The 22,260-nt window shown below is 43.6% G+C and overlaps 3 protein-coding genes across 6 annotated transcripts; 1 reads left to right on the plus strand and 2 right to left on the minus strand.

The window, feature by feature from the left end:
• Positions 1 to 3,698: 3,698 nt before the first annotated feature.
• RB195_015110 (uncharacterized protein) lies at positions 3,699 to 22,259 on the minus strand (the record flags this gene model as incomplete). 4 transcript variants are annotated; one of them, XM_064205659.1, is made up of 12 exons in its annotated part: positions 3,699 to 3,752; positions 4,395 to 4,469; positions 8,722 to 8,770; positions 9,193 to 9,308; positions 19,720 to 19,765; positions 19,829 to 19,849; positions 19,912 to 20,022; positions 20,085 to 20,155; positions 20,400 to 20,444; positions 21,911 to 22,002; positions 22,078 to 22,165; positions 22,218 to 22,259. In XM_064205659.1, the coding sequence occupies 12 exons, from the start codon at positions 22,257 to 22,259 to the stop codon at positions 3,699 to 3,701; spliced, it is 810 nt and encodes a 269-aa protein (XP_064061540.1). The 4 variants fall into 4 exon arrangements, with proteins under 4 accessions (XP_064061540.1, XP_064061539.1, XP_064061541.1 ...); XM_064205661.1 differs by lacking the exon at positions 20,400 to 20,444; XM_064205660.1 differs by lacking the exon at positions 20,400 to 20,444 and having other exon boundaries at positions 21,911 to 22,026.
• On the minus strand, positions 8,614 to 8,895 carry RB195_015111 (uncharacterized protein; the record flags this gene model as incomplete). Its single annotated transcript, XM_064205662.1, has 1 exon — positions 8,614 to 8,895. The coding sequence occupies one exon, from the start codon at positions 8,893 to 8,895 to the stop codon at positions 8,614 to 8,616; it is 282 nt and encodes a 93-aa protein (XP_064061542.1).
• Positions 11,358 to 12,139, plus strand: RB195_015112 (uncharacterized protein; the record flags this gene model as incomplete). Its single annotated transcript, XM_064205663.1, has 2 exons — positions 11,358 to 11,516; positions 12,005 to 12,139. The coding sequence occupies 2 exons, from the start codon at positions 11,358 to 11,360 to the stop codon at positions 12,137 to 12,139; spliced, it is 294 nt and encodes a 97-aa protein (XP_064061544.1).
• Position 22,260: the final 1 nt, after the last annotated feature.

Genomic DNA, 22,260 nt, shown 5'->3' on the forward strand with positions numbered 1-22,260 from the left:
GTCACAATAAGGGAAATACTTCAAAAAGTGAGCAAAAGTTTTGAGGGCTACAAAAAATGAGCAAAAAATTTTCACATATATGGGTCTTTCCTGTTTTCTGGAGAGAAGAGAAACAATAGAATTAATTTTAGCAGATTACAATATTAAATACGGTATAATGACTACCTCGCAAACTACCGAGAAGAATCTCCTTCTCTATTCAAATTTTTTTCTGTCCTTGTGCCGATTAAGAAAAAGAAGAAAAGTTAGAAGAATGTTAGAAAAGTGCACTAGAACGCGACGCAATGCGTAGATATTGAAAAATGTGCCAGAAAGTTCCAGAAAGCAGTAGTTCTAATCATTCGTTAATGTCACGGATTGCGAAGTTTTCGGGAGAAGAAAATTCAGAATTTTTTGGTTCATCAAACCACTTTGTAAGATTCGAAATCTGTTTTTCATTAATGGTCGAGAAAATCCTTTGCACTGTCTACAAATCAAGTTACTATGGGCCTCAAGAGCACTGAGAGGACTCAACCTTTCCCTGGAAAACAACTGCTCACTTTCAAAAGAAAGAAAGGCTGTACTTTCAGCGCTTTGATTTGCTAGTGGAAGGAAAGGCACATCAAAAATTTCAAATGAACGCTCTAACTGAATCTAAGAATGACAAGAAAAAACAGTCCTCACATTAAAAATCAAATCATCATCACTCCATATCAAATTATAATGGAAAATGCAAAAAAATTGTCTTTTGAAGCAAATTTCATGCGACGAAATAGACTTACACAGAGCATGATGCTCTGTACTGTACTCCTTACAGTTCCTCTCAAGTGGTGCAAAATATTCTTCTATTTCTACTGAAGATAAAAATCAAATTTTTGGTCCAAAAACAAATGAATATCAATAACTCTCGATGAGTGCGTAAGGCTTCAGTTTTTAATTTTTTCTCCAATTCAATTCAGAAAACATTTCCTCTTGTGAATGTGCTGTACAAACCACATTATGCACGTGTTAAATGCGGTTAGCATCACGAAAAGGAGAGAAACGATGGCCGTAATGAGATTATTTCTTTCACAGACGCACATCACTGGTTTCTCTTCTGTATTTGTTCGAAGTAGAGTGGAATAGGCGTGGATTCAGGGGAATTTCAATTGCTCAACATTTTTATTTTATTAATCAATAAATGATCTCAGAGGAACACGACCATTAAAGTAAAGAAATTGAATGGATGTCCCGAATGTTCGGTGTAGTCGCTCGCTTCACTTATTGGCAAAAACGGCGAGAGAGGAAATTAAGCGACAAATAAAAGCTGTGTTGCGACGGAGAAAATCCTTAACTGAAATATCTTCGACGTTCACCTGAAGATAGATGATTGCCTGGAGAGTGAGCATGGTGGAAATAAAAACCGAACTTGTCGGCTCAATTTCTCAAGCTGACTATCTGATTTATGGGTTACATCATCACTTCACATCAAATTATAATGGAAGATGCAAAAAAATTGTCGAGTGTCTTGAAGCGTCCGAGAAAGAAGACATTCTCAGTCAACCTCAACCCAACTAACCTAAGATCAGATGATTTTGCAAGCCGCCACCTAAAATCCAGTTCACTGTTTTCGAGCGGGGGGCAGCGCTCAATTAGAAATCAATCAGTCGACTCTGCTCTGCCGCCAATCCAGTCGCCTTTTCACTTATTACGATGACACTCAGATGACGTATGACAACCAAGATCAGTTGAAGCTGTCCTAACATCGCACAATGGTATCGCAATCGACTACTCACCGCTGCACAAGGAACAATTTGAACAACTCACAGAACATTCAGTGACTTGCGAAACGCTCGACACTATATCCATTTGAATCAGAACCGAAACACATCATATCACATCAAAAACACGAAAAGAACCATAAAAGAGGTCTTTGTGGAAGGGCGGATGAGTCATTGCAAACCTTAAGAAGTTCCTAAAAGTCATCCCTGGGTGGATGGGTGTGGTCAATCGCTCATCACTGTGTAACAGGGTGGTCGGAACGCGAAACACAATTTGCTGTGGAATTCACGAGAACAGGGCGGATGCACGGCGTATTGTACATCACGAAAAGAGTGTCTGACGTTCAAAGGGCGCAGAAAACTAATTCACCTTTAAAGTCTCATATGCATAGATAATAGTGAGAAAAGAAAAAAAGAAAATGACGAGGTTCGACCAAGAATGTGACATAATGGGGTCCTCAGTGGCTGTACTATCTCTAAGTGCTTAGAGATCAGTGATTGATGTTGAATGTAAACATAGACACACTGCTACATTAGACCTCCTCAAATTGGTGGAGTTCGCCTCCGACACGCTAGCAATCACTAACTACAACTAAAATTCAGAGGAATTTCCTATGTAGGGCTCTCCCTATCACTCTGTAGGATTTGTGACCATAGATGCCATAGAGAGGGGCCGGACCCTCCTCAAGTGAAAGGAGTCTAGCTCATGGGGCTCAGCTCAAGTGATCGCCTCCAAAGGTGAAGGGGGTCTTTTCGCCAACCGTCCAAAAGTGAAGGAGGTCGGCTCACCGGCTGCGACTATCGTATCTATGCTTGGGGCGCAGTTTGCAAATATAAGAGCAAAACAAGAGATATCGTTTGAAAATCCAGGAAATCTAGATAGCACCTGAAGCATTGATTCTGTCAACGCCACCAACAATCACAGAATTGTAACCATGAGAATTGCAGATGATGGTAAGGATCTCAAGTTTTACGTTGAATAACGGTGGGATGATCTGATAAAGTAACTCTACACCGCTACGATCAATGAAACCGACCGGTGGCTGTGAAAAAAAGGATTGTCTTCAAGTGTAGAAAAATTCCGTTGAATCCTATTTGCGTTACACTTAATACTCATGAAAACAGAACAGTGGAACATAACACTTCAGACTACGTGGAAATCTGATATTCTTCTGCACCGCCGTTACAATTTTTCCACATGTTCAACAGCGAATAGCAGATTACATCCTTTATCTGCGTTCTCGATTTTATCTCAACTAATTTGATATCTATGTTATTAAAATATCAACACTATAACATTTTGTTTACAATTATTATATTATTGCAATTATTATTAGGACCATTATTATTGGGATTATTTAAATTTTAGAGTTTTATTTAGAATTCACATCTCTTTCTCCTATGGCCTTCCAGACACATTATCTGAGTAATCTCTGGAAATCTACTTAATATGTTTGACAAAGGAAAAATAGATCCCAAGTTCTGTTTGTAGATGTATGTATAAATGTATAAAGCAGCTATTCTGTAGTCCGCTTCGTTTGTGGCGTCTAAAACGTTTCTGGATGAAGGTTGTGGCGTCAACTACTGCGTCATTTGTTGTCGTAGCTAATAGCGGCGGTTCTCGCCATTCCTTTCTGTAAAATAACCCATAAAATGATTTCCGTCCATAATAACTTGTAAAGAATTCATTGCCAGCTAAACGTCATTTAGACATTTAGGTGTGAGACAATTGCAACAGTTGAAGAAAACCTCACAATGCATTACCGTTGGCGTCATTCTACAATGACAACAATTTCAACTTGTTTGGAACCATGAGTAGTAAACAATGTCTTTGGATTAACTTCTTGTTTTTCACTACTAACGATTGGAGTTGTTCACGGTTGTACAGCTCTAAGAGGTCAATTTTGTTCTTCTTTTTCAAAAAAAAAGCCTAGAGAAATAAATCGTTGGGGCAACGTATTACGAAATGGATTGTAGATCCAGCGTGGCTTCGCTAAATTTCCCCAAGTCGTCCTAAAAAACGGCGTTTAAACGACGTCCTACAACCCGAACTCTGCATACCCTGGGGTTTCAGTACTGCGTCAGTTTCGTGATACTCTGCTTTTAAAGGCTGAAGTTTCATATTGCTGCTCACACACAAGTCTTTTTTCTATTAAATACGGCTTGCAAAACAATCACAAAGCGCTACAATGAATATGAAGTATGTAAGTTCAGCGTCGTACAAATCACTTCCAAATATTTCCTTTAAACTTCCTCTAAGACCTAGGAATCCTTTCACCTCTAACTTTCCTGCGTGTCTTAAGAACTTGGAAAGGTACATATTCGTACTAGAAGACTAGGACATCAGAACAGGTTATTTTGCGAGCTGCAATTTACTGCCATTTTGCGAAGTGCAAAGCTGTTCAAGTCAGAATGCAAGCAATAAAATATGCTGAATGATACTAGGCTTTACAGGGTACGTTTGCCTAAAAATGTAATTCGAAACACTTCACGATTTAAATAACGTATGCAATTAATGCCTCCTTAATAGCTGCGATGTTCTGATTATTCATTTGTATGTGATGAGAAAATAAAGATGAAATATGCACCTTCCCGAAAACACGAAGAGAACTAAAATCCGCCATTTCACTAAAAACGTTGTGATAAATTACGCACGTGACTATAATTCAGTGATGGTGAAATGTAGAGCAAAGCATTTCGAAACACGCTTACATATGAAATTTCCTGCTCCTAAAACATTTTCTGAATCACTGCCAGTTTCCTGAAACACCTTTACTGAGTTTGTAATTCTTCACTCCTACGTCAATATGTATAAAACAACACTGAAGCCAAATTTTTTTCAGACTCAAAAAAAAACTTAAAGGAAATCAGCGGCTTCTTTTTTTAAAACTATCTGTTACTCAAGACCCCGTGAGACCATACATAGTATTTCTATACCAGTCGGCAAATCTTACTCGAAGTAGGATGAGAGAAGTTGAGCCATAGATAAAGGAAAGATTTGCTAATTTACAGGAAGGGGGAGGTAGAAGAAGAAACGCACTGCGGCGGATGATCAATCTCTTAGAACACAACCACAAGGAAAAGAGTTGCGAAACGCAACGTGCGCAGCGAGCGCAAATGACGAAATCGGTTTCATTTCGGAAGCAAATGAGGAAGAGGATTCCTTCACCTAAAAGAAGGTTCATTCTTGCAAAGGTTAGGACGATTTCAAAGTTAATTTTGAAACTTTATGATAAGATAATAATGCACTGATGCCCGGACTTGGATATCATACTCGTATCATATGTCGTTTGGATACCACAGTGTCCACAATCCTTTATATTTTCATTTCTTGCAAATTGGATAAACATATCATACATACAGTAAAGAGGTATTTTATTTGTTGGAATCCCCACTAAGTTATGAGCCCCGCTTTTTTGGCTCCTGGCGATGACTGTGTGATCATACTCTGTTAGTAAATATTATACGCCATTGAAACACCTCTAAACGGCCAAAACCACAACTCAACACACTGTTATTAATAGCGTGAACGAAGGAGTCATACTCTTTCGCATTAAAAAAATGAAAAGGAAGAGTCGAGAAAAATTGTAAGATTCGTGCATGAGAAGACAGAATTCTGAATTTTCCACGAAACCTGTACTGAAACATGTCTACCGTAATTCTTCTTATTTAGTATTCTATTTAGAAGTAGAGGGGTAAACAAGTGATTGGTGATGTGATTGGTGATGTGATTGGTTCGAAACCCTCCCTGTGACAGCCAAGCATTTCATTTCTCCTGGTCGGCAAATTGGTACCAAAATTATCTGGGAGGAGCGAAGAAAATCTTGACACCTCTCATCGGTTAGTCACCGCAAGTCATTGAAAGGTTGCACCTCGCACATCGTTTGAGGTTTATGAACCCACGCATTCGCAAACCTCAAACGATTCTGAACTGAAGTCAAACGTGTAGACGCAGGGGTTAATCAACGCCGTGCACGTTTTCTTAATAACGGTCTTAATAATCACATGCATCTGTACCAATATATTGGTAAAATAATTGTAATGGCAAAAAGCTACAAGTGCATTTTAAAAGGTAGCTGAATTCGATAAGTTTTCTTCACCAAAACTTTCCTTTTCTTCTTTTCTGAGAGAACAATGTAGGCGTTCGCTACAACGGGCAGATAATCGACTTTCGCCAATCATTCTCGGACTAGTGTAGGCGGATTAGTTCCTCTTGCATATTTCACTGGTTACTATTTACGCGAATTTCATGTTTTACTTTCCTTCTCAATCACAGAATACTGTGTTCGTCAAACACTCGCTTCTCGTGAGATTTTCTTCGCAATGTTCGCTTCGTATCGCGTGAAAATCACTTCATTTAGGCTTTGATGTATGCGGACTTAAAGGAAGCGTATCACGATTTTTGTGGGGAAGCATAGCAGAAGAGTGGAGTTGGGGAAGTAGATTGGGGAACACAGCGTGGTTCCGCTTATCTCTCTCTAATTGTCGTGAAAAAAAGCGGCGTGGAAGATTCCGATTCATTAGAGTGCGACCGTGGCAACGCTTCAATTCATCTTATCTTCCTGAAAAAAGGCTGGGAAAAGACAGTAGTTCTTACGAGGCACGATAGAACGTACCAACTTTGTACAAGCTCCAGTTCTCTCAGAAGCCTACTCGCAGGTTGTTCTTGAATAGCCTGCTGAGGGAATGTCATTGATTTTCGATGGCCTCCTCGTGAACACGGCGGGCGCACGAGGGTGGCGCGTTTTCACGTATCTCGTTGGGACAAACGCAGTCTCCTAGGCCATTTTTGAGGTCAATTAGGGGAAACTGAGCGATTTCACTGATATTCGTAAAAGTTATTTAAAGAGCACTCCTAGAGAATAATACCACCAAAATCCCGCACGAGCATTACACAAGAAAACGTACTTAAACCAACGTTGAGCAAACACAGCACAAAATCGACGATGTCAGGATCTCTTCACGAATAGATAAGATAGGATTGGGGTGTAGCTCACGGATGTGAGCCTGATTACGCTCAATCCCCACTAGTAACCGAAGGAAAATGACAATCTTCAATGCAAAAACGATTATGCAGGTTGAGAAGCTCCTACTGTCAATTTGGTTGAGTTGGACTGTGGAGGTTGGTTGACGATGGAATTGCAAAAATCGTAAAGTACCCCTACATCCGCTACAACCTACTCGTGAAAGGAAAAGGATCACAACACTGTCAATTTCTAGATATGCTTCTTTAGAGGCATCACCCCACGAATCTCAGGTGGTGCAGATTTCAGGTGGAGTATTCGTATACGGGATGGGAAACTATGGAGAGGGGGGTGATCCCGTCCATTCCTTCCTAATTGCCGTAAAAACGGTCCGGAAGCACAAGGCTGGCGCGCTCCAGTCGAACTCCCTGTACAAAATAGTGCGCCAACCTGAAGCCGTATCTTCCAGGCCGTTTTTCACGGCAATTAGGAAGAAATGGACGGAATCACCCCCCTCTCCATAGTCTCCCATCCCGTATACGAATACTCCACCTGAAATCCGTACCACCTCAGATTCGTGGAGTGATGCCTTTAAGCATTAGGGTTCACCCGTCAGTCTTTTCACATCTTTCAAGAACACATAAAAAGTTGGGTTTTAGAAACAAATTATGGGATTCTGGAAGACACATGGTGACATAAGGAAAACATAATCACGTCATAAAGTGCACAGCATCCGTTGTAGACACAGAACAAATTCCAGACTCTCAGAGACTTTCAAACCCTCCTAAATTGGCTGCGTTTGTCTCAAAAAATATGAAACTGGTATGAACATGGCAGAATATTGGTCATGCTCGTTATGAAAATAATCGTGAGAGATTGAGGGAAAGATATTCTTCTCTTCGAGTTCGAGTTCAAGCAAAATGTAGACCCTGTCTCTTGTAAAGAAGACTCAACTTATATACTCGTCTTAGAAAGTCCCGTGCCACTACAACTTCCTCGGAAGCTACGATATTTGGATTTCTCAAAAATTAAGAAAAGGAAAAAAGAGACTGAGCTGCACATGTGATAAAGGGGCGAATGAATTTCTGAAGAATGCACAGACCAAACGTTCAGACTCATCATTATTGGATCTCACTTCATCTTACACATTCTGTTGATCCTAGTTAGAAAGGAAGCCATCGAATGTCAAGAGAAACCCTTTCCAGCCATTTTGGAATCAGTACTGCTGTAATTTTCAACGATTCTTTTAAAAAAAGTTGATGAGTTACCGAAGACAAAGCATATGTCGAAGCGTCTTAAAGAATTTGAATTATATAATATGTTTTTGAACTTAATTAATGATTAATCAACTAATAATTGATAGTTAACTATAGCAAAGCCACTTTTTGCTACGATGGAATAGTCGGCGAAAGGGTGGTTTACTGTTTGAAAAAATTGAAGAATAGTAGATAATTGCATAACTACTCCATTTTTCGCATCATGTTCGAGTTGTGGTTACTTCTATTTTTTTTAATCCAAAGAATCATAAAAAGCTGAGAGAACTCAATTTTTTTGAATTCCGGAACTGGATTAACGATGAAAGCATTCTTAACCTTTAAATTCTTCTGTGAAGCACTAACAAACCCCAACAATGTAAATGGAAAATGAAACCATGACGTTAACCACGCCTTATCATTCGGGATCAACACGTATTTATAGGGAAGAAACTAGTTTAAAATCGGATTCCATAGCACACGTACAAAAAAGTTACCGCTCGATAGTGCGAGGGCGTTTGAGGTGAATAGTGTCGGAGGTGATAATGAGTCATGCAAAGTGGATCGGTTATGTGAGGGTTCTCAAGACAGTTGTTCTTCTTTTAAAAACATTTCTTGACACATTCGTCGTTCTTGCTTGATGCCCGTTTTTTTCAATTACCATGTTTTGTGCTTCTTGGTGACAAAATAGACTGATGTATCTAGAAGTTTTATGAGCTCCCCTATGTAACAGTCTATTTTTAATGTTGTATTTGTTATAAGAACGTGAAAATTGTCCGTTTTCAGTGTTGAAGTTGAGGAGTTCACAGTCAGTCTGGAAAAGTACACGTTATCAAGATTGATGCTCTCATGATCAGAAAAGATGAAAATGAATTGTACTACGGAAAAAGAAGACTTTCCATCGAGTCTCGTAGGTGAAGAGCTAAACCTACTTTCCATTTCTATCCCCCTTCTTTAGAATATCCTGCATTTTTGGGTTTGTAGCAATCCAAGCCTACCGCTATTACTCGCATTTTTACCTACTCTCTAAAATTTCTCACAATCTATTCATCATCTTTAGCTTGTGTGATTTGCTTGTGAGTTAATGAGGAACTTTTGTATGATTCTATCCGATTTTCCTGGAAAAATTTATGTTGCCGTAACGACGCCAGCGATTTCCGCCGCAATCGAGTGAAAATTAGCGAAAATTGTTAGCGGTGAATATAATAAATATACATCTTATATACAACTCCTTACATTTTCATTTCGACTTCTTTGTTCTCAATTGATAAACTCCGCATGAAAGAATGATGACTGATAAAAGTAGGATTGATGCTAGAAGGCCCATAATCACGTAGGATCGTGCCGTGATACTAAAAATTGAGGCAATTTTTTCACCACTGTCATGAATAGCTCTTTAAAAGTAAATCTTTATTTGTGTAACGCAGTTGAGAGATATTCATAACGTATTGCATAAGTTAAGAATCATTTTGATGAAGTTTCAAATTTTAAAGGTGAAATAAAAGAAACAAAGAAGTAAAAGAGTTGACTTTTCAACCACTCAATTTTTCTACTCCATTTCTCTTACTATTATTGCCGACTTATTTTGTTATACACGCACACCTTTTACAATTTCATAGTTTCGTAATTACTGATCATACGCCGATGAATTAACCATGACTGTCCATTGGAGTGCTATATCTTTTTGGAAGGGTTGCAATTCCCTAAGGACAGGAGGCTGAGAGACTCAAAGAACAAGTCAACAGTGGATTTTAGGTAAGAGAAAGAATTGAAGATTTTTTGCTTCAGGGGATTACATAATGTCTAAGAACAAGTGATAATGTAATACGTAGAGTGGTTAGGGAAACGTTAGCTGTTAACAAATATCAGTACCAATCTTGGCCACATCTCAAGCAAATCGATGAAAAGGCGAGGGGACCGTTTTCCAACCAAGAGCCTCAATTTGACAGTGAATAACTGGAGCGACTTCGGCCGCGTCGTCCTGTAGGAAGTAAACGACGACACGATTCGGTCGCTTTTCTCGGATTGCGGCGCTCAGTCTGCTGCTTAGTGTAGACGTTGGCGTCGAAGATCTGGTCGTCGAGCAGTTGCTGTGAACACAGCATTCCAGGAATTGTAGAAGCTGCTCAAGAGAAGTGGCAAGTCGTCGAAAGAGAAATTCACCTCCTCGAAGCAGCGGAACCAGTTACTGACGGTAGTGTGCTGTCCTCTTAATCTAATTCAGCCACGGACCGAGGTACAGGAAAGGTGCAGGATTGACTTAGACGTTTTTGGAGTTTTCATGTCTGGAAGTATGCTGTGCAGAAGGAATCTTAATTCTGTTCGCCATTTCAGCAACAGAAAAAGCGAACAAATTCAAAGAAATATGCAACACTAACGAAATTGTGCAAAAAGCGTGCCATTTCGCTACATGAGACAAAAATCGGCAATGACATTTACATTTAGGTCTTAAGGATAGCTCCTTCTTACCCCTCTTGTCTTATAGTCTTTTCAAGATCTAGCTAGGAGGTCAAGAGACAAATGTTTGTTTCTAAGCGTCCACTTTCAAGTATCTTTGAAGAAGATAATCGCATCAGAGATCTCCAAGTCCTCTCTTCTTGAAACCTCGGCATTTGATAGTGTATTTATGTTTTCTTATTATGCCAACGTCAGGCTAATAAAAAAGTTTCACCTAAACCTCGTTGGCATAACAAGAGAACATAAATACGCATCAGGGATGTTCTGTCGAACACTGCGGTCTACGAAATGTCTCTTCGCAGATAAAACGTCGATGGTTCGAAAATATTCTTCGCGACTCACTCATCGCGGTGCTTGAACTGCTGGCAGTTGCACCCTTTTTCTTTTTAAACTATAGTCCTAGCTGAATGCAAGAATCTCGAAAGCGCAGTTGGGCCAAGCACCATTTTTCTAAGTCCTTTTTCACGCGCCCCTCCAAACTACAAATTCCGACTTACCCTGCCGTTCATACTGAAAGAGCAGAATCCGGTACATCCAATCGTTGAATAAAGGGTTTCATAGTGACTCTGGGTGTCGAACTGCTAGTTCTCGGAATCGGAAGCCTAGCTTATAGTAAACCATTGCCAAAATTCACCATCGGCAACATGTCGGAAGACGGCTCCCTGATCCACATAGGTTGGGCGTTGACCTGTGGTGAAAGCTAGGTTCGCCATGGAGCGGCTGCTTGGTATGGAGAAAAGTAGTGAGTATGCTGGATTATCTACTATTCAAGCATACTCACTGCCTCAGCACCCTGCACACTAGTCCCTTCCTTCTCAGACGTCGGACGGTATGGCGACCGGTGAGAGACGATCTGATCTCAGGTTCTCCAGGACGTCTTTAATTCTGGACCAAGGCGACGCCATTGAGACTGTCTCAGACTTTGCTGTTATAGTTCGAGAATAATGTCCACAGACACTGACCTACATGCTCTTCTTGAAGCTGCAGAGCGGATCAGATACAACGTAGTTGCTCTGCAGGAGACGAAGAGTAGAAGAAGCGACGTGCGATGGACGAATGACGTTACACTCGTCACTCCCAGAGAAAAGGCTTTATCGCGAAATGTAGGTGGTTTTGTTGTGCATACATCTGTCGTTCATCGTGTCGATTCCCACGAGATCCTGCCACCTCGTCTGGGCATTCCTCGCTTCCGCCCTTTGCGCCAAAAAATCCGTCACCATCATGAACTGCTACTCACCAACAGTAGGAGCTGATGAATCCGAATTGAGCGCGCGTCAATGTTATATACGTTGGAGGAAATGATCCGCAACAAGACGTTACTACAAATTACTTCTACAAAAACGTTGCCGGAGACTTTAACCAGGAAAAGTAGGAGAGAGCACCGAAGAAGAATACAGGATTGGAAGATGGAAATTTCCCAATGGCACGACTCAAGCGGAGATCGACCACTCACAAACCGGAGGTGGTGCCTACTTGACGTCCTGGTAGTACTATCCTTTTGTACTGGCTCTGGTCACAGTCTCCTTCGAAAATATGACTTAACCAAACAATGGAGAAGTCGGTAACGAAGGAAGAAACGTGACTGGCACAGGAGGACTCAAAAGTGGACTACGACGCGTTGTTCAGAGGACCGCGAGCCTGCGCTGAAGCCACGCATGGCAAACTTGGAACGAATTTCGAAAGCCACCGAGGAACTGTTGGAAGTAAGGAGGACTTTGAGGCTTGATTCGAGTGCATCTCGCCTGAGCGGTTAGTAGCAAACACTAGTTGAAGAAAAACTTTGCAACAGGATTTTTTGAAGTGCATATAGAAGAAGATTCTGGAAGCAGCACAAAGAACAACAAGTCTAAAGAAGTGCCGCAGAGTATCTCCGCAAATATAATGTTCCGCTAGCAGCGTTGCCGAGCTAATGGGGGACTAGCACCATTTCTTGTTGTGAAATGGAAAGTATTACATAGAGGTTCTATCCGAATCTTTTTCGTTCATCAACTCTGTGTAAAGTACGATCACTTCCACTGATGAAGCTCCACCGCGGGTTCTTCCTTCCGAAGTAGCGTAGGAACAAATGCAATACTGTCGGCGCTGTTCGATCAAGGTGTGGACGCTTTGTATGTGAGGACATTGGCCAATTGCTACGATCAATGCATCGCCACCTCACTATACCCATTGGTAAAGGGGTACGACAAGGTAGCCTCCAATTTTGCTAAACTTCTCAAGTACTGAACTGCCATTTCGGTGTGCCGATATTATTGCTGAGAGCCGCTTGTCAAAATTGCCGTCTTTGCCGAGATGTAACATCCCTGCTCTGATTAAAGGCATCACCCCGCGAATCTGGAGTGGTGCGGATTTCAGGTGGGTTATGCCTATACGGAGTCGTAGACTATGGATTTCCGTCTCTTTCTTCCTAATTGCCGCAAAAACGGCTCGGAAGGTACGACTTTGAGCGTTCCGGCGCGCTATTTTCAACAACGAGTTCGAGTGGAGCGCGCAAGACTTGTGCATCTTCCGGGCCGTTTTTTTACGGCAATTACGAAGAAATGGACGGAATCACCCTCCTCTACATAATCTACGATCCCAAATAGGAACTCTCCACCTGAAATTCGCAACTCCGTGGGGTGATGCCTTCGACCTTTTCGATCTCTTACAAGATAGAGAGTAATTTTGCAATTTCATATCCTAGCGTCTTAAAGGCTTTACGGCAATTACGAAGAAATGAACCTAACGACAGCGACTTTCCTCAGGCCTTCATTCATCGCCTTAATCCAGAGATTCTGCTCTCGACTAGACTGATCTTCTTCAACCGAGGGGTGAACACAGCGGCCTCCTCTGGTCTTCTCATAATGTGACTGAAATTCGAAGACAGTTTTTTTGTGGTTGCTCCAAACAGCAAAGTGTTGGCACAATTCAGCCATCCGTTGGCAAATCGCGTTCATTTCCGCGCAAACGTCTTCACTGTAGGATCCACACGTCAAAAGTAGCCCAAACAGCTACCTTTCCGGATAGTTCGTCTTGCCATCATTGTAGACTGTGCTGGATGATCCATACATCACGATTAAATAGCGAATAGCTACACTCGCAACTTCACTTTTTAGTAGTAGTGGAAGTGAACACTAAAGTAATCAACGAGTCCAAATGTCCAGCTAGCTACTGCTTATTTTTGTTTGCTGTGAATTGTGCTCGTAATTGCCGCTACTTGTTTATAGCCCAGGTAATACTGCTCATCAACGAGTTCGATCATTTTCCCATTCAAATTGATTCCCGCCCTGAGGGAACCTATATCTGTTTGCATCAACCAGTGTTTGGTACAAGCCCAACAGCATGTTGCTGTCTTGTAAAGTTTTCTGCGAATATCACATCATCGTGCAAGATCAATGTTATTATAGTGCTAGAACGAAATTGCTCGGACATTGTTAAATTTTTTTTGACGTCATCTTGAAGGTATCACCCCACGAATCTGAGGTGGTCCGGATTTCAGGTAGAGTGTTCGTATACAGGATAGTAGATTATGGAGAGGGGGGTGATCCCGTCCATTTCTTCCTAATTGCCCCAAAAAACGGCCTGGAAGATGCGGCGCCGCACAAGGCTGGCGCGCTTCAATCGAACACATTGTAGAAAATAGTGCACCGGAACGCTCGAAACAGTATCTTCCGGGCCGTTTTCTACGGCAATCAGGAAGGGATGGACGGAATCACCTTTCTCTCCATATATTATAAGTATAAGCGAAATATTTCATAGTCTTCTTTCTAAACGCGTCAGTTCTACATTTGGAGTACATTCGAACTTCAGCTTCAAACACTCCTTATCAATATATTATAGACAAAGTTTAAAAGTATCACGCGAAATATGGGTTTTTCTCCTGTTTTCTACAAACAGTTATCAAAGAATGATGTTTCGGTATAAAATGGACATAATCTTACTGATAAAGATAACGTTCCACGTCGGACCACATAAACATCTTGCTACTATTTAAGCACCCGTTTGCATGCGTGTTTCCACTTTCTGAGAGCGGCATGCTACCAACTTGAGGCGAACGAAGAAGGAAATGAACACACGGAGGAGTCATATAGGGTGTAAAGCAAAGCGCCCGTGGCCACGGCTTTGAAACGGCTGCAACCATCTATCTTTTGCGTCATGCACACGAAGTTATTGCGCACTATTTCGACGCCGGTGGACCTGTCGCACTTCTTTCCATAGGTATCTGGCGCCGGCGCGCCAGTGTAACCCCTGTGGACTGGACCCGTCCAACAGGTATCTGGCGCCGGTGGACCCGTCGCACCCCATATAATGGCTATCTGGCACCAAAGGACCCGTCGCACCCCTTCTGCAGGTATCTGGTGCCGATGGACCCGTCGCTCCCCCCTTTTTGAATTTCATGACTGACACACACACACACACACACACACACACACACACACACACACACACACACACACACACACACACACACACACACACACACACACACACGTGACAGGATAAGCCCGTTATTATATATACATGATCATGATCATGATCATTATATATATATATATATATATACAAGTCTGATCGTCCGGCTTACGCCGGACTCTCAGACTTTGTGTGGTGTTCGCTTCGCTCACTTTCATCAACTAACCAAAATATACTTTTAAATTGAAATTCAAAAATTAGTGGTAGTGATATTTTCTTTAAATAATAAAAGTTCTGTTTTCATGTTGTTTTGTTATTTTCTTCTTTCTTTTTTAATGTATATAAAGACAAAAAATTTCATAGTTTTTTCTAAACGCGTCAGTTCTACATTTTGAGAATATTCAAACTTTAGCTTCAAACACTACTTCGGTTCGAATATAATACATACACAATTTTAAAGCATTACGCGAAGAATGGGTGTTCTCCCTATTTTCCTCAACAGCTATCAAGGAATGATGTTTAACATAAAATAATGTGAAGATCATCGTACTGATAAAGGTAACGTTCTTTGTCAAATTATGTAAGCTGTTGGCTACTATTTAAGCAGCCGGTTTCATTCGTGTTTCCACTTTCTGAGGAGCACAATACCAAGCTGAGGCAAACGTGCAAGGAAACAAACGCACGGAGGAGTCATAGAGGTGATAAACAACGCGCGCAGTAGCCACGGGTATCAAACGGCTGCAACGTGCCATTTAACTTCTGCGACACGCAGAAAAAAATTACTGCAAAATAATACTGTACAACAGTTCCACGCTGTCCGTCGCACCCAATTTTACAGCTTTCGAGTTTTCAATGTGCTCCCCTCGCTTGCACAACTCTTCTTACTGCTGAACAGCACTTCTACTGAAATTACTCTGACCCTAAAGGTTACTTTTAGCTCAAAACACTCATTCGTTTTCGTTCCCTACACAGTGTAGACACGATTTGAAAGTGGTATTCGAAGAATGGGTTTTCCTGTTGTTTCTCCCTAACAGTTACGGCAGAATAATGTTTAACATGAAATGACGTGGACAACATCATCGTACTGATAAAGATAGCGTTCCACGTCAGATCACATAAACAGCGTGCTACTATTTAAGCAGCTGTTTGAACGTGTATATCCAGTTTCTGAGGAACAGCGGAGCCGAGTAGGTGGAGCGCAACGCCGAAAGTGGTTACAACTATAAAACTTTTACAACGTCCCTAGCTTTACGACGCCGGCACACCAACTCGACGCCATTGGACCCGTCACACCCCCTTCTAAAGGTATCTATCATCGGTGCACCAACTCTACGCCATTGGACCCGTCGTACCCCCTTCTATAGGTATTTGGTGCCGGTGGACCCGTCGCACCCCCTTCTATAGGTATCCGACGCCGATGGACCCGTCGCACCCCCTTCTATAGGTATCCGACGCCGTGGACCCGTCGCACCCCCTTCTAAGGCTATCCGACGTCGTGGGACCCGTCGCACCCCCTTCTATAGGTATCCGACGTCTTGGACCCGTCGCACCCCCTTCTAAGGCTATCTGGCGCCGATGGACCCGTCGCACCCCCTTCTATAGGTATCCGACGTCGTGGGACCCGTCGCACCCCCTTCTAAGGCTATCTGGCGCCGATGGACCCGTCGCACCCCCTTCTAAGGCTATCTGGCGCCGATGGACCCGTCGCACCCCCTTCTATAGGTATCCGACGCCGTGGACCCGTCGCACCCCTTCTAAGGCTATCTGGCGCCGATGGACCCGTCGCACCCCCTTCTAAGGCTATCTGGCGCCGATGGACCCGTCGCACCCCCTTCTATAGGTATCCGACGCCGTGGACCCGTCGCACCCCCTTCTAAGGCTATCTGGCGCCGATGGACCCGTCGCACCCCCTTCTAAGGCTATCTGGCGCCGATGGACCCGTCGCACCCCCTTCTAAGGCTATCTGGCGCCGATGGATCCGTCGCACCCCCTTCTAAGGCTATCTGGCGCCGATGGACCCGTCGCACCCCCTTCTATAGGTATCCGACGCCGTGGACCCGTCGCACCCCCTTCTAAGGCTATCTGGCGCCGATGGACCCGTCGCACCCCCTTCTAAGGCTATCTGGCGCCGATGGACCCGTCGCACCCCCTTCTAAGGCTATCTGGCGCCGATGGACCCGTCGCACCCCCTTCTATAGGTATCCGACGCCGTGGACCCGTCGCACCCCCTTCTAAGGCTATCTGGCGCCGATGGACCCGTCGCACCCCCTTCTATAGGTATCCGACGCCGTGGACCCGTCGCACCCCCTTCTATAGGTATCCGACGCCGTGGACCCGTCGCACCCCCTTCTAAGGCTATCTGGCGCCGATGGACCCGTCGCACCCCCTTCTATAGGTATCCGACGCCGATGGACCCGTCGCACCCCCTTCTAAGGCTATCTGGCGCCGATGGACCCGTCGCACCCCCTTCTAAGGCTATCTGGCGCCGATGGACCCGTCGCACCCCCTTCTAAGGCTATCTGGCGCCGATGGACCCGTCGCACCCCCTTCTAAGGCTATCTGGCGCCGATGGACCCGTCGCACCCCCTTCTATAGGTATCCGACGCCGTGGACCCGTCGCACCCCCTTCTAAGGCTATCTGGCGCCGATGGACCCGTCGCACCCCCTTCTATAGGTATCCGACGCCGATGGACCCGTCGCACCCCCTTCTAAGGCTATCTGGCGCCGATGGACCCGTCGCACCCCCTTCTAAGGCTATCTGGCGCCGATGGACCCGTCGCACCCCCTTCTATAGGTATCCGACGCCGTGGACCCGTCGCACCCCCTTCTAAGGCTATCTGGCGCCGATGGACCCGTCGCACCCCCTTCTATAGGTATCCGACGCCGTGGACCCGTCGCACCCCCTTCTAAGGCTATCTGGCGCCGATGGACCCGTCGCACCCCCTTCTATAGGTATCCGACGCCGATGGACCCGTCGCACCCCCTTCTAAGGCTATCTGGCGCCGATGGACCCGTCGCACCCCCTTCTATAGGTATCCGACGCCGATGGACCCGTCGCACCCCCTTCTAAGGCTATCTGGCGCCGATGGACCCGTCGCACCCCCTTCTAAGGCTATCTGGCGCCGATGGACCCGTCGCACCCCCTTCTAAGGCTATCTGGCGCCGATGGACCCGTCGCACCCCCTTCTATAGGTATCCGACGCCGTGGACCCGTCGCACCCCCTTCTAAGGCTATCTGGCGCCGATGGACCCGTCGCACCCCCTTCTATAGGTATCCGACGCCGTGGACCCGTCGCACCCCCTTCTAAGGCTATCTGGCGCCGATGGACCCGTCGCACCCCCTTCTAAGGCTATCTGGCGCCGATGGACCCGTCGCACCCCCTTCTATAGGTATCCGACGCCGTGGACCCGTCGCACCCCCTTCTAAGGCTATCTGGCGCCGATGGACCCGTCGCACCCCCTTCTAAGGCTATCTGGCGCCGATGGACCCGTCGCACCCCCTTCTATAGGTATCCGACGCCGTGGACCCGTCGCACCCCCTTCTAAGGCTATCTGGCGCCGATGGACCCGTCGCACCCCCTTCTATAGGTATCCGACGCCGTGGACCCGTCGCACCCCCTTCTAAGGCTATCTGGCGCCGATGGACCCGTCGCACCCCCTTCTATAGGTATCCGACGCCGGTGGACCCCTTCACACCTCATTTTATAGCTTCCTAGCTTCGAGGCATTAACTCGACGCCGGTGGACCCGTCGCACCCCTCATTTTGAATTTCGTGACTGACACACACACACACACACACACAGACACACGTGACAGAATAAGCCCGTTATTATATAGTAGATATCATGATATATAATAACGAGCTTAGTCCGTGTGTGCGTGTTTGTCTGTGTGTCACGAAATTCGAAAAAGGGGGTGCGACGGGTCCACCCGGCACCAGAGAGCTAGAAAATGTGCTGGGACGGATCCCACGGCGTCGGATTGGTGCGCCGGCGCCAGATAGCTAGAAAATGGGGTGCGACGGGTCCCACGGCGTCGTTGGTGCGCCGGCGCCAGATAGGTATAACGTGGGGTGAGACGGGTCCCGCGGAATCGAAATGGTGCGCAATAACTTCGCGTGCATCTCGCAAAAGATAAATGGTTAAAGCCGTTTCATAGCCGTGGTCATTGCGCGCGTTGCTTTTCACCTTCATGACTCCTCCGCGCATCTATTTCTTTCTTCGTTCGTCTCAAGTTGGTTGCATGCCGTTCTCAGAAAGTGAAAACGCGCATGAAAACGGCTGCTTAAATAGTAGCAGGATGTTTATGTGATCTGACGTGGAACGTTATCTTTATCAGTATTAAGATGTCTTTCACGTCATTTTATGTTAAAACATCATTCTGTGATAACTATTGGGGGAAATCAGGAGGAATATTCATACTTCGAGTAATGCTTTCAAATTGCATCTATATTGTTCTGGCATCGAAGGAGTGTTTGTAGCTGATGGTAGAATATTCTCCAAATGTTTGGTAGGAAAACTCCGTAATCTTTAATCCGTAATTTATAATATAAAGAAGAGAAGAAAAGTGTTGTTATAAAAACGCAAATTTGATTTTACAGAAAACACCACTACTATCAACTTTCATTGATCAGTGAAGGGGAGCGAAGCTAAAACCAGAGAAAGTCTGAAGTCCGGCTTTAGCCGGACATTCAGACTGGTATCCATACATATATATATATATATATATATATATATATATATATATATATATATATATATATATATATATGCGGCAGTTCTGCGTAACTAAACGGATAGCTACTGGGAACGACTCCATGCATGGTTTGCTTATGGTTGAAGTTAACAGTTTACTTTTCTAGACTGCTACTTTTGCCACAATTTTTGTCAAGAAAACTGCTGTAACATCTGAACTTACTATGACATTTCTGATGGCATTATGATCTTCGCACGATTTTCGAACCCTAAATATATTAAAATCTGAACATCAGGAAGCTTAGAAAATGTTGCTGAATGTCGTCTTTCACTTGGAAATTCGATGACGATTTCTTCATAATTTAAGCCTGGTGTGGTATGCGTATTCCCGTGTGTGCTTATAAAACTATCCCACACGCTTTGGAATTCACGTGCAATATCCCGTAAAAGTTCCTGCTTCTCGTTTTCTGTTCCACTCGTGTACGTGTTGTGGTTATCTGAGCTATTATAAATCTCCTCCCACTTGCTGCAATATTAAATGTTAAATGTTTAAATAAATCTTCTCCGACATAAGGAATGTCATCTTACTGTGACTCAGCGAACAGTAGTGGGATAGTGTTGTATCTACTAGCAGCACTTCTGAGTCTTTTGCACGCGTCCTGGAAGAACCACTGTAATGGCGCGTAATTGTGTTCTTAAACTGTAAATAAGTATACAGGTGATAGTTTCATTCTTAATATTTTGATAAAATAGAGCAATATTCTGATAATCTTTAGAATGTTTCTGTTCCACTACTCTTCGTCTTCTTTGAAACAGCAATGCTTGTGAGAATTTTCTACTGAATTTTACATTGCTCTACAGAAAATGACACTTTATAGAAGCTCTTGAAAATGACAGTCCCACCTTCGAGTTTGCGACACGTAGGGAAAGACGGAAATCTTCCCACTTCTGAACGAAATGAAATGTTGTCGACTATTTGCAGATTATGGATCAAAACCAACTGAGGGTTTCCCTTATCCAACGAGATCTCTCGCCCATAAGATTGTAAAACGATCAAACCAAAAGAAAGTAACTTCAACATTCAGTGAACCTAAGTAGCTGGTTTACTGGGGAAAATGGTGTGAACCTTTTATTTTGTTCGTGGTCTTTGGATGTAAAGAGTTGCCTCGTTGTGTGAACTGATTCCTCAAATATGTCTTTTATTTCTGATTCCTGAATCTGCATGTAGCGTTTTGCGCTTCGCTGTGAAACTTACAAAGTACGTACATTTTGAATCCTAATTATTAATGGAGAGAAAGCAAAATCTCCCCAAACGCTGCCTTCAATTGTTGTTAAAGGTACGGGGTAAAGTCACTGGCATCTCAATCCACTTGGGATGCGCCAACACGTTTTACTGCAATCGTTGCAGTTTTGCAACGCGTGTTGGCCTACACAATGACTTGCCCACGCAGGCCAGCGGATGATCAATGCAGTGTTTTTATTCTCCCAGACAGGTTTAGTACCAATTTATCGACCCCGGAGGAATGAAAGGCTTGGTGAGCATTAGCGTGGATTCGAACCATCGACCTGTTTCTACAACGGACCTCTAACCGACTGCTCTAATCTAATCTATCGCGCTTCTTCACGAATACGTGTCCGTCGCTAATGCTTCCAAAAAAAAAATAGTTTGGGAGGGAGAATCGATATAATGCTGCAGTGTTATGATAGTGGATTTCGGTAGAAGTTTAGAGAAGATTAGATAAGACAGCTACTAGATAAGATGGGACGTACGACTTCAAAATTCTTTTACAACCATTCAGTATGGAAGCTGCTGTCTACATATTGTGTAAGAGCTTAAACTTTTTGGATTTGAAGGATTTTTCTCTCCTCAAAGGAAAGTATCTTTAAAGCGAGAATTAGCATTGCACAAGAACTGACACTAGAACATCAAGCATTTGAATGGGAACATATTATCTGCCTCGGGTACATAAATTTAATTCCTCTTAAATAACTTTCTTGGGAGTAGGGGAGTTTTTTTTTTGCTCCATATTTTTATTTATTAAGGGCGGGTGTGGTCTAGTCGGTTGGAGGTTTGCTGAAGCGGCACGGTCTATGGCTCGAAACCGCCCTGATCCCAACCAAGCCTTTTATCCCTCCGGGATCGATAAATTGGTGCTAGACTTGCCTGGGGGGATAAAAAGACTGGCTTAGTCCTCGGGGAAGTCATTGTCCAGGCCAACACGCGCTCCGAAAACTTCACTGTTTACTAACTGCAGTAATACGCCAGTGACCTTCTTTTTATCTGACTTCTAACATTTCTGAGTACAGGAGGATTTTTTTTTTTGCTTCATTATGTGACTTTTTCTTTCGATTTCACTTAATATTTCAAACTATTGAGTTCGCAATGGATGGGAAAATAAAAAGCATTGTCTCACCTCCAATTCGTCGTCCATTGTTATCCTTTCTTTTAAAGAACACATGGGCCTCGAACAGGTTGCGAATGGATCCTTGGAAAAGACTTTGGCGTCTATGTTGAGGCTAGTTATGGAACCTTTCGTATCTGCAAGTTTCTCCAGCAATTCCGAGGAACTCATAACCGTACAAATAATTGTAGCATGACGGTTTCTCTTTGCTGGAGCAGCAGTGACAACATCCGTTACTTGTGTGATGTTTGCGCTTCCCCACTCTGGCTACAAAATTAAATGTCTGTTAAAGGAAGAGAAAAACTTTTTGTTCGGATACTTTGAACAGCAAAGATGATAATATTAGAATCCACCACTCCATG

The sequence above is a fragment of the Necator americanus genome, chromosome V (assembly GCF_031761385.1).
Source record: "Necator americanus strain Aroian chromosome V, whole genome shotgun sequence".
In the NCBI taxonomy this organism is placed as follows: Eukaryota; Metazoa; Nematoda; class Chromadorea; order Rhabditida; family Ancylostomatidae; genus Necator; species Necator americanus.